Source organism: Pezoporus flaviventris, unplaced genomic scaffold (assembly GCF_033815535.1).
Source record: "Pezoporus flaviventris isolate CSIRO_AGI_PZ_B2104156 unplaced genomic scaffold, CSIRO_AGI_Pfla_v1 ptg000083l, whole genome shotgun sequence".
NCBI classification, from domain to species: Eukaryota; Metazoa; Chordata; class Aves; order Psittaciformes; family Psittacidae; genus Pezoporus; species Pezoporus flaviventris.
The window spans coordinates 11,249,837-11,263,819 of record NW_026892631.1 but is presented as its reverse complement, the minus strand read 5'-3'; the positions used below and the strand labels follow the sequence as shown (position 1 = coordinate 11,263,819).

The 13,983-nt window shown below is 41.1% G+C and overlaps 1 protein-coding gene across 1 annotated transcript in view; it reads right to left on the bottom strand.

Moving 5' to 3' along the window:
- Nucleotides 1–2,781: 2,781 nt before the first annotated feature.
- Nucleotides 2,782–13,983, bottom strand: part of EPAS1 (endothelial PAS domain protein 1) — a 76,421-nt gene continuing 65,219 nt past the window's right edge. Inside the window, exons 8-16 of the mRNA XM_061475308.1 lie at nucleotides 12,388–12,535; nucleotides 11,420–11,628; nucleotides 10,904–11,091; nucleotides 9,920–10,030; nucleotides 7,912–8,396; nucleotides 6,678–6,801; nucleotides 6,472–6,589; nucleotides 5,791–5,979; nucleotides 2,782–5,087 (exon numbers count right to left, since the gene is read on the bottom strand). Coding sequence (XP_061331292.1) covers nucleotides 4,936–5,087; nucleotides 5,791–5,979; nucleotides 6,472–6,589; nucleotides 6,678–6,801; nucleotides 7,912–8,396; nucleotides 9,920–10,030; nucleotides 10,904–11,091; nucleotides 11,420–11,628; nucleotides 12,388–12,535 — 1,724 coding nt within the window. The 3' untranslated portion in view covers nucleotides 2,782–4,935. The remainder of the gene's footprint in view (nucleotides 5,088–5,790; nucleotides 5,980–6,471; nucleotides 6,590–6,677; nucleotides 6,802–7,911; nucleotides 8,397–9,919; nucleotides 10,031–10,903; nucleotides 11,092–11,419; nucleotides 11,629–12,387; nucleotides 12,536–13,983) is intronic.

Sequence of the window (13,983 nt, the reverse complement as noted above, 5' to 3'; positions counted from 1 at the left end):
CTGCCTGGTGCTGTCCAGTGTCAGAGGCACAGGAGCTGGCTTGCAGGTAGGCTTCACAAGCCAGGTTTATGCATGTGCTTCAGTTCCCTGGTGAGGCATCTTAACCCCATTACTAACTGAGAGGCGTGGCTGAAGAGAATTAAGTAACTCCTTGATTACAGGAATTGAGGACTCCTTCAAGGAAAATGTTCCATGTGAGACCTCTGGCACATCCCAAGCTGCCAGAACCGCAGGCTGGCTTTGAGACAAAAGGAACGGTGATGGTGCTTCTGAGCTGAGTAGCTAAAAAAGTAGCACTTTTTAATTTGAAGCCAGTTTTAATGTGAGCACCCCAAAAATGGGGTACATACCAACTGCTACAGCCTTCCTGCCATGCTTTTGCAGCTTGAACTGGCCAAGGAAAGCAACAACAACGAACGGAGCTTGGGCAAGCAGGAATCCAAGCCTGCCTTCCCTGTGGGCATGGGTGAGCTTGGACACAGCCCCAGATGACCAAAAGGCAGCTGTTGTGTGCTGTGTGTTGGCTTGTCCGAAGGGGGCAGAACTGGGGCTTGTGACAGATTCTTGTTGCCTTAAGAAAATAGAGTTAAGGTTTTCTTTCTTTCCAGATGTTGTTTGTTCCTTTCTTGGGAAGCCTATACTAAGAGTTGGAGGGGAAAGAAAGGAAGAACACAATGCTGTTTATTTCAATGTAGGTGAATATTTCCATTCTCCACTGTAGCTCTTTGATTGATTTATTTATGTATCTGGCATGTCTGTAAATAGCTTTATAAAGCTCCTCAGGGAGAAGTAACGCATGAAACCTTCATCTAGAATTGGAATAGTTGTGTGTTAGAGAATTTTCATGTCTCTGCCTACTGTTGCAAGCATGATGAATCACCTACTGTCCACAGATCTGTGTTGCTTAGGGACTGGTGTCTTGGCTGAAATGATAGCTGGACTTCCCTCCAACTTATCTGGGGTTTTCTTTGCAGTTTTAATTAGTAATCGCAATATATACCAGGATCTTGAGACTTTCCTGCAGTTGGTTGTTATCATTTGTTCAGTAACAGCATGACTCTTGCCTGCTTGGAATCTGTGCTCTAGAAAAAGCATTGTGTTGGTCATTTTAAAAGGACGATACGACTTGAAAATCGGCCAGAGACTGAGACCAGCCCAAGCTATGAGGGCTTGGCAAAACTGCCTGGTTTTTCAGCACAATGTAATGAGAGTTGAACAACAGAGTTGGGATGGGTGCTGTGCTGTTAGAGATACAAGGTCTGATGCCAAGAAATGGTGCTTCTAGGCAGTGAGAGATGATGCATGCTTAATTATAAGCACTTCTGCTGGTCATCTGGGAGAGGAAATGAAAGTTTTTAGAAAGCTGTAATAAATCCTTGTTCAGCAGAACAAAACCTGGTTGTTGATATAATCTGTGTATTATGGTTCTGACCAGGGTTTGGGTCTTTGAGATATGTAAATTGCCATGTCCAGATAGGTAAGGGAAAAACACTAAGGTGAGAAACAGTGAGCTGTAGACAGGGGAAAAAATATCACTGCTGAAGGCATGACTAGTGTGTTCCTTAAGCAATTTGAACATGTTCTGAGGAGCTTCCAGCCCCCCCCCCCGAATGCTATGTTTGGGTCCCCCCAAAAATGCCTTGCATCATTGTTTTATATTTAGCAGTTTAGTGATTACAACCTGTAAAAGGCTGAAAGTGGTCTGAACAGGTTAATCTCTATTTAGGAGGTGGGCTGGTTGTCTTTTTTTTTAACCCTCAGTTGGATTAGGATCTGGCATGCTGCGTTAGTCTTTGTCCAAGCGCCCTGAAGATCAAGAGGATGCTTTAAAAAGGAGATTAAGAGGCACACCACTATTCACTCTTCACTGCTGGGTGTTGTGTGACTACTGCTATTTACAACAGATTGAGAAGCAAGCAATTACTTTCTATGCCTCCTGAGCATCCCATCTAGAAAAGGAGGGGATGATAGCCCACTTAATGCAGGTTATTCAGGAGATTCGTTGCTGTTGAGCAGCTCAGTGGTGTCTTTATGGCCACTGCATGGCTCAAAGGCAGTTATCAGAAGGGTCAAGCACCAACAGCTGCTGCAGAGTCCAGTCTGAATTTAAGTGCATGTTTGGAGATGAATTTCTTGATGTGTCTGTCCTCCTACAGTGTCAACAGTGGTGGTAGTGACAGGACAAGGGGGAAACGCCTCTAGGATGAAACAGGGTAGATTTAGATTCAGAAGAAGTAATTTCCTGTGAGGGTGGCAAGATGCTGGTGCAGGCTGCCCAGAGAAGGTGGGCTTTGAGCAACCTGGTCTAGTGGAAGGTGTTGGAACTAGATGATCTTTAAATCATTCTGTGATTCTATAGGCAAAAGCAGTAATTTCTGCAGAGAAAAGGATTGGCATGTTTAGCAACAGTACTGGGGTAAAGTGATGGGGGGTGTGAAGCAGAGGGCTTGAGGATTGCCAGAATAAGACAGGTTATGACACAGGAACTGAAGTAGGGAACTGCTGCAATTCAGCCTCTAGAATGTAATTTTGTCCATGTTTTTTTTCTTTTAAGGGTAACATGCAAGAGGCACCTGCAAATCCTCAGACAGAAACAGGCTTAGGAAATGGAAGCAGCAGTCTGGACCACAGGATGTGTTTCAGAAGGGTGGCCTGCAGGGCATTAATTCTCCGTTTGAGGAAAGCTGGGTAAACTCTTCAAACAGCTTGGTGGTACTTCCCAGCTCTCGAACACAGGTAACTTTTGTTCATTCTTTCAGTCTTCAAAGATCAATGCAAACCTTTATTTTCTATAAATAATTTAATAAATACTTTTGTTTTACAATGATACAACAAATAACAAATTCATAGCAAACGAGTCGCAAAGAATTTAGGATCAGTATACTTTAATAAGGTATCAGTGTCAAAATACATTTCCTTATCAAGTTAAAGTTCCCATACAGTTATAATATTGTCAATAAGAATTCAGCAATATAGATTATGAAATAATTATGATAAAAAGTATGATTAATATTAAGACATGGAATAATTTTTCAGAGTGTTTTAGTAAACTGTTAGGGTATAACATTTTTAATGCTGCAACTACACAAATAAGAAACAGAGCGGGATTCAAGTGTCTTTAATCCTTGAAGCATTAAGTCCTTGCCACTACACCTTTGTCAAAGCTGGCTTGCCAATTTTAATCAGGTTTTGATGCCTACAATATATTCTTCCATATGGTAATAACTTTACTTTAGGAGCAGATTATTTTTGGTAATAAACTCTCAAAACATTGTCTACAATAAGGACTACCAGATTTTTTTATATTATGTATCAATAGCAAAAGATTTTAAGCTTTTCTTGTGTGGTTAAGACTTGCTTAACACAGTGAACTCTGAAGTGCTCTATGAACCCAAGGCTCCCTCCCTGCAAGTGTCAGTGCATGATATAAAGCAATTTTATCAACCAGGCTTCAGCGCAATCGGAAGTCTCAAAAGAACATATCTTTGTTCTAAGGTTCTAGGCCAGATTTTTACCTTTTGTACGTTGCCACTGCTCCATTTTCTTCAATGAAGCTACAATGATTTATACCAGTGGAGGAAACAAGATGGTATATGCCAACATCGATCTAGGTCTGTATGTATTTTAAGTCAGAACTGCTCACCTGCCTTTTATTACTTCAGTGTTTTTGCTCTTTAAATATGTTGTAATTCAAACTTCAGAATTCCTTTGCCTTTGAATGCATTCAAAGCCTTATTTTTTTTAATGGTAGTTGGAAAAGAGCTCCGAAATGTCTGGCTACCTTTTAATGACATTGCAACGACCGATTAATGTAAGGCAAGTAAAAATGATACAAACCTGCCTGCCAGCTATTCATCTTGCTATACAATCCTTAATTCTTTTTGTCTATTTATAACTGAGTTAGCCTAATAGCCTGGGAAATATTACTTAGTTTTAATGATTCAATACTGCAATTATATTGCTAGCTAGCATATAAGATGGTAGAAGTGTAACATTAATCAGAGGGGTTAGTGCTGGCCTGCTGGTCAGATGCCTGAAATATCAGCAACACCATAACAAATACTACTAGTTTTATCAGAAACAGCTCTTAAGATACAGCAAAAGTACCAAGAGATGATCAACAACTGACCCAGAGAGAAATTAAAAAGGAAAGGAAAGAACAAAGCAAACAAACCAAACCCCAAACAAATGAAATCACAGGTCTAAATCCTCCACTGGGGTAAATTTGTAGGACTCCCTTGGCTGTAGAGCTAAGCCAGGTTAAGGCAGCTGAGAATGTGGCTTGCTTCTTGAGGAAAAAAGCTTACAACGTGCAACTTTCACAGATACCCACAAACATTTGCAGTTCACCATTCACATTTCTTTCAACAAAAAGTATAAAAACAAAAGGAAGGGGGAGAAGGCGGAAGGCTGGGATTTTTCCTTAGTATACCCTTCCAAAAGTTATTAAAGTTACAATACAATAAATGCTGGAAAACAGAAAGACTCAGAAGATTTCAATTTGGCAGATCAACAAAAAGCTGTGGTTGGAGATCAAATTTGTTTCATTCATCTTTGGCAATAAAAAGAAATCTTTGCACTACTGCAGCCAAAGTACATTGCAGAATGAGGCATTTATACCACAGCTTTTTATCAGCATGAAATTTGCAGAAAATTTCAGCATATAAATTACAGGTCATGAGACAAGGGGGAGGGTAATCAAACTCTCTAAACAACACTTTAATTGCAATAGAGAAAATACAGTAGATGTATTTCTTTAATATGAATAATAAAGTGAGTAACTTCAAAAGGCCACTATTTGGTAACGTGGACAGGTTCAATATCTAAGTAAAATCCTGTAAAAGTGTATCTGTATTAGAAATTGTCTACTTGCAAAAATATATTTAAAAACAAGCCGTTTTGAACAGTATAGGCCACGGAATATTGCAGGATTGCTCAGGTTGCCTGGTCCAGCGCTCGGAGCAGTTCACTGCCCTGCAGAAGCGTAGAGCTGCCCAAAACGGGGACGTTCACCTCACAGTCATATCTTGTCAACTCGGGCAACAAGTAGGGTTCAAAGGAAGGCCCCAGCAGCCGACTGGTCATACCTGGAAGAGATTAGACAAGTAAGGCACGGTGCTGAGACTATTTCCTCTCATCCTTCTTCTGTTTATATCAGTTTTTATTTCATTTTGTTTATATATCAATACACCTCAAACCACCAGCAGTTACAGGTTTCAGAGCAAACCTATGCCTGGCTCTGCCTTCAGCTGTTGCAAGCATGTCACACAGACGTGTGCAAGTTTTCACGTCTACCCCTGATTTACATTGCTCTGAGAAAAATTATGTTGGTGCAGATGAGGAAAGCTGTGGTAAAGACAGTTTATAAATTGACACTCACTCCCCTTGTATATTAAAAGGGACATGTATGTATGTCCCCTTTAACTACTTAACTTTTATAAGGCTGTCAAGACTGTAAGCTACAAAACTCCTGTATCAATGCTGCAGTGAAGTTGCTTAGTACAGTTTAATCAATTGTATCACAAGACAAGAGTATGGATGGAGGATGACTCAACCCTGAAGGTAAAAAGTCAAGTTTAACTGAAATAAAGTACAAAAATGTCTTTAACAAATGTAATCACTAAAGTTTCATACTAAACAACAGAACTATTTTCTCATGCTATGAAACAATACATTTTTGGTTCTTAGTTTATCAGCCTCCTCCATAATTCTTTAGGTGTATTTTTCCATAAAATCAGCATTGGAACTAAGTACTAGCATTTTCCTACTTCTGTATTTGACAGCTCTTACCTGACACTTTATGAGCTGGCTGGACAGCATAGTCCTGACAATGGGAACTGTAAAACGGAGGGGGAAATGCTCCTGCTTTCAAATTCTCACCAGGACTGCCACAGGTTGGTTGCTGCTGCTGTTGTTGCTGCTGCTGCTGTAGTTGATTCATTGGCTGGCTCAGGCCCCTCGAATTACAGACAAATTCATCTGATTTACACAAGGGGGGGGGGGGGAAGAAAAAGGTTAAGGTAGTGTAATAATTAATAGATAATATTAATTCAGAGCAAAGTGATCCTTGCTGTGATGGTCACAGTGTGGGCATACCTACAGCTTGTCACAAAAGAAGCCCACAAACAGCACTAGCTGTACAATTGTGTAATAGAGCTACTGTACAAGATATGCTTGTGTGTATTAGCTCTGAGATGTCTGCATCTCCAATCAGCATGAAGCCAGACCATCTCCATTAAGCTGATCTGTTACATCCAAAGCAAGGATGCGAACATACATGAAACCATCTACCTGGTATTTATTAAATGTACCTGAAATTATTCAACTCTTAGTGATACAACTTGATCTTTAATTTTAGCTTAATGTCATATTTACAGAGCTTATTTACAGTTCCTTTTGAAAGAGCTTAATTTCCTATTCAACCTCTCTTAAAATTGTGTTTCATCGCAAAACCACTCTCTTTTGTCTTACCAGTAAGAACACTTGTGCTGAGAGATTTCTTTTCTGTAACCAAGGAACAGTTTTCCCCTTTGAGAAATTTCATTCTCTTCCACATGAGGTGAGATGAATTAATGACAGATGGATCTCCCTAGAACGCAAAGGAAAGCAAACCAAATAATCAACACCGATGACCACGGTGAGTCCGAAGCTTGTGAAGGAGATGTATTTCTTATTACCCCACTCAGCTGTTGTAACGCTTGTTCTTCATAATCCAGTTGCCGCTTCAATTTCAAACTGTTAGCCAGAGCAATTCTTGCTGGGTTTACATCTATGCCTCGCTGCCCAAAAGCATCCAAAGGCCTGTGGAGTAAAGATCTCTGGGTGAGTGAGCAGGGAGGCAAATCTATACGATCTTGGTCACTTCTATAAATTCTTTCATTTAAAGACATTTAAGGTGTCTTTAGACACATGGCAGTGGACAGACCTCAAATCCCAAATGTTTTACTTCCTTTTGTTAGTCATCCTACAAGCTTTGGAAACTTTTGACTCTTGGGATCAAGGGCTAATGAAAGTCTAACATAAACAGCCTCTAGGGATCTCCAGGCAGACACAAAGATGCTGTGGAAAAGAAAGTCACGTGATTTTTAAGGCGAGGATTTTGAGAGCCACACCTGTCCCCTTGCTTTACATACTAAATACAAACACGTAGGCTGCTGTTTGGGGACAAACCCTCTCTTTACAGATGCATATTCAGATACTGGTATTTCTGCCAACAAGAAATCCCAGAATGCAAACTAGGCAAGCTGCACAGCTTCATGTTTTAAAATTATGACTGCCATTTGACATACTTCCTGCCTGTTTCAACACTGAGGACCCAAGAGCTACAGAGAAGCTACCAGCTATCATACGAAGCTTCTAGGACTGTGGCCTCTGATCTACATCTCATCATGTACTGTTCACGTGCGTAAGAAAGCGAACAAGGTAAGGAAGGGCTGTAGAAAAAAAGCCTGTAATTTTAAATCTTAGTTGTAGCATTTCCATAAACCAATGCCAAGTGTACTGTCATCTCTTCCTCTCCCCTGTTTTCTGTTGTGCAAAAAAAAAAGGCAAGGTAAGAAAGCATGTATATGTCACAGCTTACTGCTGGCCCAGGAAAGCCTTTTCAGTACCTCTCTTCAGCTGCATAAAGGAGGTTGTGCAAAATTATTGGGGTAATGCTTACTTGCCCAGCAGAAAGTTCATTTGTGTGTCCTTACAGGCAATGAAAAATTACCCCACTTCTGCTTCCACCAGACTGACTGCTACTGGGAGAGCACCACACTGACTTCCCCAGAGGCACAGTCTGATGCCTAGCAAAACAGCTATTCCAGCTGAGTTGAGAAAAAGAATTAGTCAATATTATGATCCCTCTCATCTCCCCTCCCACACTTTTCTTAGTAAAATAAATAGATATACCACAGAAACTCTTACCTTTTTTTATATATGGGCATATTTGGAGAATGTATTGGTGGTCCTGAGGGGGAACTTGATAGGGATCCTGAGTATTTATCCATGAGTCTCCATTTAGAAGGGATGTATTCTAATGGGGGATCAGGTGGCCATTGTGTGTTTGGTCTTCCTCCCATCGAAGACAAGGGAGTGCTGGCTTGGTCATGGTACGGTGGCAGTGATGACCTGCTCATATTGTTGAAGAACACCGATGACAGGGACCCACGACCAGGATTCACTTTTTTATTTGATAGCTGCGGACAGTATTTCTCCGGGAGAAACTGATTCTGTGAAGCAGAAGCAAGGGGTTGGAAGATGGTACTCATGCTACTTAGACTCTGCTGGGTATTTTGTGCACTTTCAGAGAGAGGACGGTCTTCTTGGCAGATTGGGCTGAGCTGGAAATCTTCTCCGTCCATAGGAATGTAAGGAGCCAGGGTTTCAAGGTCCAGTTCATTGAAGTCAGTCTGCACAAAAATAAAGTTCATAAAGGTTTATAATGGTTGTGGCAGTTAGTGTGACAGGGAATACATGTAGATGTGAAGCAGAAAAATCACTGATGCCAAATTTACCCATATGAAACCAGCCAACTCCTCCTTGAACATGCCTTAATTCTGTGACTAGTACACCTGTTCATCATGGCATCAGTAGCAAAGACAACAACCTGAAGAAGAAACCCCTCCCAGCTAGGCAGTATTTGCTAAAGCATCTTGTTTGCAGCCTGCAGCACCAGCGTGATCTGAAGTAGATCTTGTGTTTCAGTATGTTTTGAATAATTTGTCTGCCAAGACTCCACAACATGTGGTGTGCAGTTCAACCTCAGGCTTTTACATGCTAAAATAGAAAATGGAGCTTCCTCATAATCCAGCTACAGAAAAAAATGCATCTAAAAAATGCAAATGTTTAAAAAAACCCTTAGTCAGATGGCACTACTGCACTTAAATCCATGTATTTTTTTCCCCTGGAGAACTAGTCTTATTTAAGCACGTTCCTCTTGGCCTCTGAACAGAGAGGGAAATCAATGTTGGCTCACCAGTCAGCTCATGACAGGTGTATGTTTCTAAGGCTCATTTTTCCCACCACAGCTGCTGATGTGATGGGAGCAAGCAGATGCTGAACCTGACAAAACTGAAGTCTGCAATGTCAAGTCTTGCACTCAGTTTAATCATGCTCCACATTTCTCCCCCTCTCTGTCCACTCTTTCTATTATTGAAACAGCTTTCATTGCTGTTTATGTCCAGACTTGGATGAAATTTATTCAGGACATGGATGACAGCCTACCTAAGTCTGCAAATTGCACTGGCAAATGGAGGCACCTCATTTGGGCCCCGACACCCCAAACTTTCCATAGGATTAATAGAAGGAGAAGAGTACAAGGTCTGAGCTGCCAGCCAGTTTGTATATAAAAAAGTATAAGCTCTTAACAAAGGCATTTTAATTATCTAAAGTTAGATGGGCCAAATCAGGCCTACACCTTTTATTCACTAGCTCACTTGATGCAACGTTATAATAATGGATTAGTTTATTTGTAGAGGGAATTTCCACACTTACACCAGTTTGCATTTTGTAGTTAAAGGAGATATGTGCTATGGAGGGACATTCCTTTCTCATTTTAATGTGTTGCAAGAATTAGTTTATTTTGTTCTAGGAAGGATGTTTACTTGTTACTCTCGTCATTAGGCTAGGTTAAAAGAAATTGCTGCCTTTTTTCTCTTAAGAATCTGGAAGCTTCTGTAGACTGGATAAGGAAAACAAGCAGCAACAGAGAGCTTTATCAGTGCCACCACAGTGACAGCCTAAAACACTTGCTTCAGAGTTAGGGATAGAAATTTACACCCCAGCTTTTGAAAGTGAATGAATTTTAGTGTTGTGCATCAAAGCTTTGATGTATATGTGCAAGTGCAGTTAGTGCGTAATATCACTATGTCTGTGTCACCTGCTAGCAGAGGACTGATCTTTACGGCTGTTGGGAGAGACATTAATTCTTTACCTGTGAGGTGCACTGGCTTTTTGATTCTGTGTCCATGGCAAAAAGTTTTTCAATCACTTCAATCTTCAGATCTTCATCCACAGAACTGTAATAATCTCCTGGGCTGCTTGGCTGCACAGAGATAACAAGAATTTGCTATAAGCAGCAAGACAACCACGGTATTGGTTTAGCATTATGCTGTTTATACTGCACTGTTCAGTAATGGATCTTCCCTATGAAAAGCAAATGGCCAGACTGTATACATAGTGTCCTCAGAACCCAAAACTGTCTGCTTCTATCATACACTTTGGAGAACACTACTGGTCACTACAAAACAGACACCCAATACAAGAACCTAGTTATCTTCTTGGTTTAAATGGTTTGGGGTTTTTTTTGGCAGCTCAGACCAGAACCATGAAATGTACGCTATTAAATACTCTTGTCAAGAAGGGAGATGTGCAGCAATACCTCAATGCCTTTCTTATTGCTGGACATCCTTTAGTAAAGGGCCAACCAGAAGTGGCTCCAGACCTTGGGGGCAATGCCCTGAAAACACATTCATTCTTTCAGTGGGGAATGCAATGGAACTGTTCTCAAAAGCCTGAGCTGGGTAAGCTTTCTAAAGACTTTAGCTTCTAGGTAACGAACAGAAAGAGGAGGGCTCTGGGACAGTGGTGCTAGGGACAACATGATTTTACAATAGCTTTTTGTTTAAGGCTAACTCATGAAAGGTAGCATGTTGTTATAACTTGTCTTGTAAGTTATGGTAATTACTGAGGAACAGCTGAAAGAAAGAGGATTGCAATGTAAAGGCAGAATATAGTTCCCATCTGATGTTTTTGCTTCTGGTGCTTAAGATATACACAGTATAGGAGGGATATAGATACACTTGTCCCTGTTAATAAGGAATGAGACAGGACTGCTAAGATGAAAACATCATCTACATATATTGATGGGACTTACATACACAATATAACATGCGTTTATTTTTATAGCTCCTCTTACCGTGGAACAGCTACTGTTACTGCTTGCACTTGGAGTACTGTTGCCAGGTGCAATCTGAGGCATTGTAAAGGATGGTATCGTCAGCGTTTCACCTTGAGCAGCGTGGCTTTTCACTTCCACTGGCCATGCTTTGTTTGGCGTCAATACAGCAGTGGGGAAGGCAGGGGCTTCCTCAAACTTCTGTGTCCCTGGATGGAGTTTTAACAATATTAATGAACGCTTTTAGCTTGTCTGTGTTATGATATAATTGCAGCTATTCATTAAAAGTAAACACTGTTCCTAGTTGCCATGACAATAAGCTGGCATAGACTTAATGCGTGTTGTTTAGTCAGCAAGAAAGCCTGAATCTGCTCCCATTCACAGAAATTTTCCACTGGTGTGAGCATGTGGGCTCTTATAGACACTACTCCCAGTCTGTGCGCACAGCAAACAGACCTTGTCTATTATAAAGTTTCTATAAATGTAGGCTCACACACGGCTCTTTGTTGTACAAAAATTATTTATACAAATACTAACCAAAATCCAGGGAAATAATGGCATCGCCGGGTGTTGGTGCCAGCTGAGCCAGTTCCTCTGGTTCCTCCTTTAGCTTAGTAAACAAGAAGTCACTCTTCTCTGTCGCTGGGATGCCGCTCTCATAGGCGGTGCTCATCGTCAGCAGGTGAGGCTTGAAGAGCGATTCCGTCTGGTCCATGGAGAACACAACATCGTTCTTCTCAATTTCACTGACAAGAAAATAGGTTTTAGGCATTTTGCACTCTAAAAAACAAAAAGATGCGAGTAATGTAGGCAGCAAGCGCGCTCTAAAGCTGGGGCCCGTACAAGCGTTCTGGCCTCCCTGGGTGGCATGCCAGGCTCTCGGCAGGCGAGGCACGGTTCCAGCGTTGCTGAGCACCACCATCTCGGGTGAGGCAGAGACCGTGGTCAGTAGTTCTGTGGGAATAGTCAGGGCTTTGTTGCACTGCTTTTTGAAGGGATGTAGTAGAGGCTGTAATGACCCAGACTATCACTCAAATAAGTATTTGCTATTTTGGCCCCATCTAGGACCAAAACTACTCGAGTTTGGCAAAAGAGGCAAAACTCCTGATTGGCCCTGATTTTTGAGGAGTAAACAGTTTCTCCTAGGAATATAAGATGCAATTACTACTTCATTTTCTGTCTCTGACACAGCATTAGAAAACCAAAACACATTAGCAGTCATGTTACACAACACAATCTTTAGCCCAGGCTTTATACTTTCATACTAGCACAGCAGCCACTCTGAAGAAGAGAAGGGCTGTGGTGTATTTCAACAGCATGCATAGGAGCAGACATGCCACATTCTTCATCGATGTCTAACATCAGTAAACAAGACTGAACCAACATGACTAAACTGATGTCAGAATAACAACACTGGATAAACAGACCCTTCAAAACCCTCCTGATTATTGCATTTCTCCCAGCACGTGATTCCATACGTGGTTTTTCTGGCCCGTACGGCTTACCTCAGCACATAGTTGACACAGACGATACACTGAGGCTGTAGGTTGCGTGTATTGTAAATCACTGTGCCTTGAGTCTCCAGCCATACGTATCCACCATGCTTGGCAAGCATACGGTACTGGCCTGTCACTACTTGACCTTTTGTACACACTGAGAAAAGGAAGCACAGAGATATAAATCACTCAGCAGGACAGGAACGTACCATAAGTAACACTTGTTTTAAACAAACCCGCTCCCGAGTTTTAATTAGTGCAGTTTTGCCTATCACATTTGTCATCAAGGATGCTCAACTTTGGGAAAATTCAGCCCTCTTGACTATCAAGGGGCTGTTCATTCGAGGTTTCCACTCAAAGTTGGAAATTTGAGCTCTGGCATTTGAATTCCTGAGATAGCCTGAGTCTTCAGAGCAGAGGGTGGGATTTAAAAACTCTTAACGTAAGACCCCAGCTGCCCCCCCCAGAATAATGCCTGCTGGTTGCATGTTTCCTGAGAGTCCCTGTTCTGGAAGTGTGTGCCTGTTTGAGCTCCAAAGTTGACCTGTAAGAAGGTGAATTTATTTAGGCAACTATTTAATATTTCCCTTATTTAGGTGCCGGATAAGCCCAAGAGTCGGAATGATTTAAGAGCTACACTCAAATTAAAAAAATCTTATGGTTTAAATCTGTATTTTATATAAATATAGATATAAATACATTTTACATAAATCTATACATCTATATTTTATACAAATCTGTACTTTATATATTTATGTCTCTTTTTATACTTTAATGCTAAGAGATGGAGACATCAAAATCACAAGCAAAGTGGAGGTGCCACTAGCACAGCACTGGTCTTAAGAGGCTGAAGAAGTACTATTATGCTTAAGTTTCATATTCTTTTAAGAATGGTAAATGGGATAGTTTTGCCTAGGACAATAAAAAAGCTGAATTACTGCATTCTCTATGTGCTTGATCTGCGTTGTTCCTCTGCAATAGCTTGAAACTAGCAGCCTAGAAGAAACCAAGAGCCATGCCACAAACCAAATGATGTTTACCCAACTTGAAATGCTTTTTGAAGTGGCCCGTGTTTCTCAAGCAATAAACTGACAATGGTACAGCTCGGGTTTAAAGCCTCATCTAGGTGTCTGAAGGGTGAAATCCTACCTCCCTTCCAATATTTTGTAATAGTTGAAGACACTGGAGCTTTGGAATTCTGAGATGTGAAGTTTTACGACATCCTGACTGTGACAGTGTGCGAGTTGAAGAAAACCGCTGTTGATCAATGGCAATATAATTAGGGCTGGAATACGCAAGCAGTACTCGTACTAAGAAGAACTGGTATTTGTGAGCAGAGGTAGTTGTATTGAGTAGCAAAAGTGGGGAACTGGCTCAGCTAAACCTTTGACCACATTGGCAATCTTTCCTTTTAAACAGGTTTTACACCAAACTAATGCCCTAAAAATAATGCAGTTTGACTCGGTAGGGCTGGAAACTCAATTCTGCAGTCTTTATACAGAAAAGCTTCCTGTGAATGTGGCCTTTAAGGGAAACTATTTATTGCCAGTCTCTCCTACATTGCCACCATACAAATGTACAAATCCAGGCCCATGAAATACAACT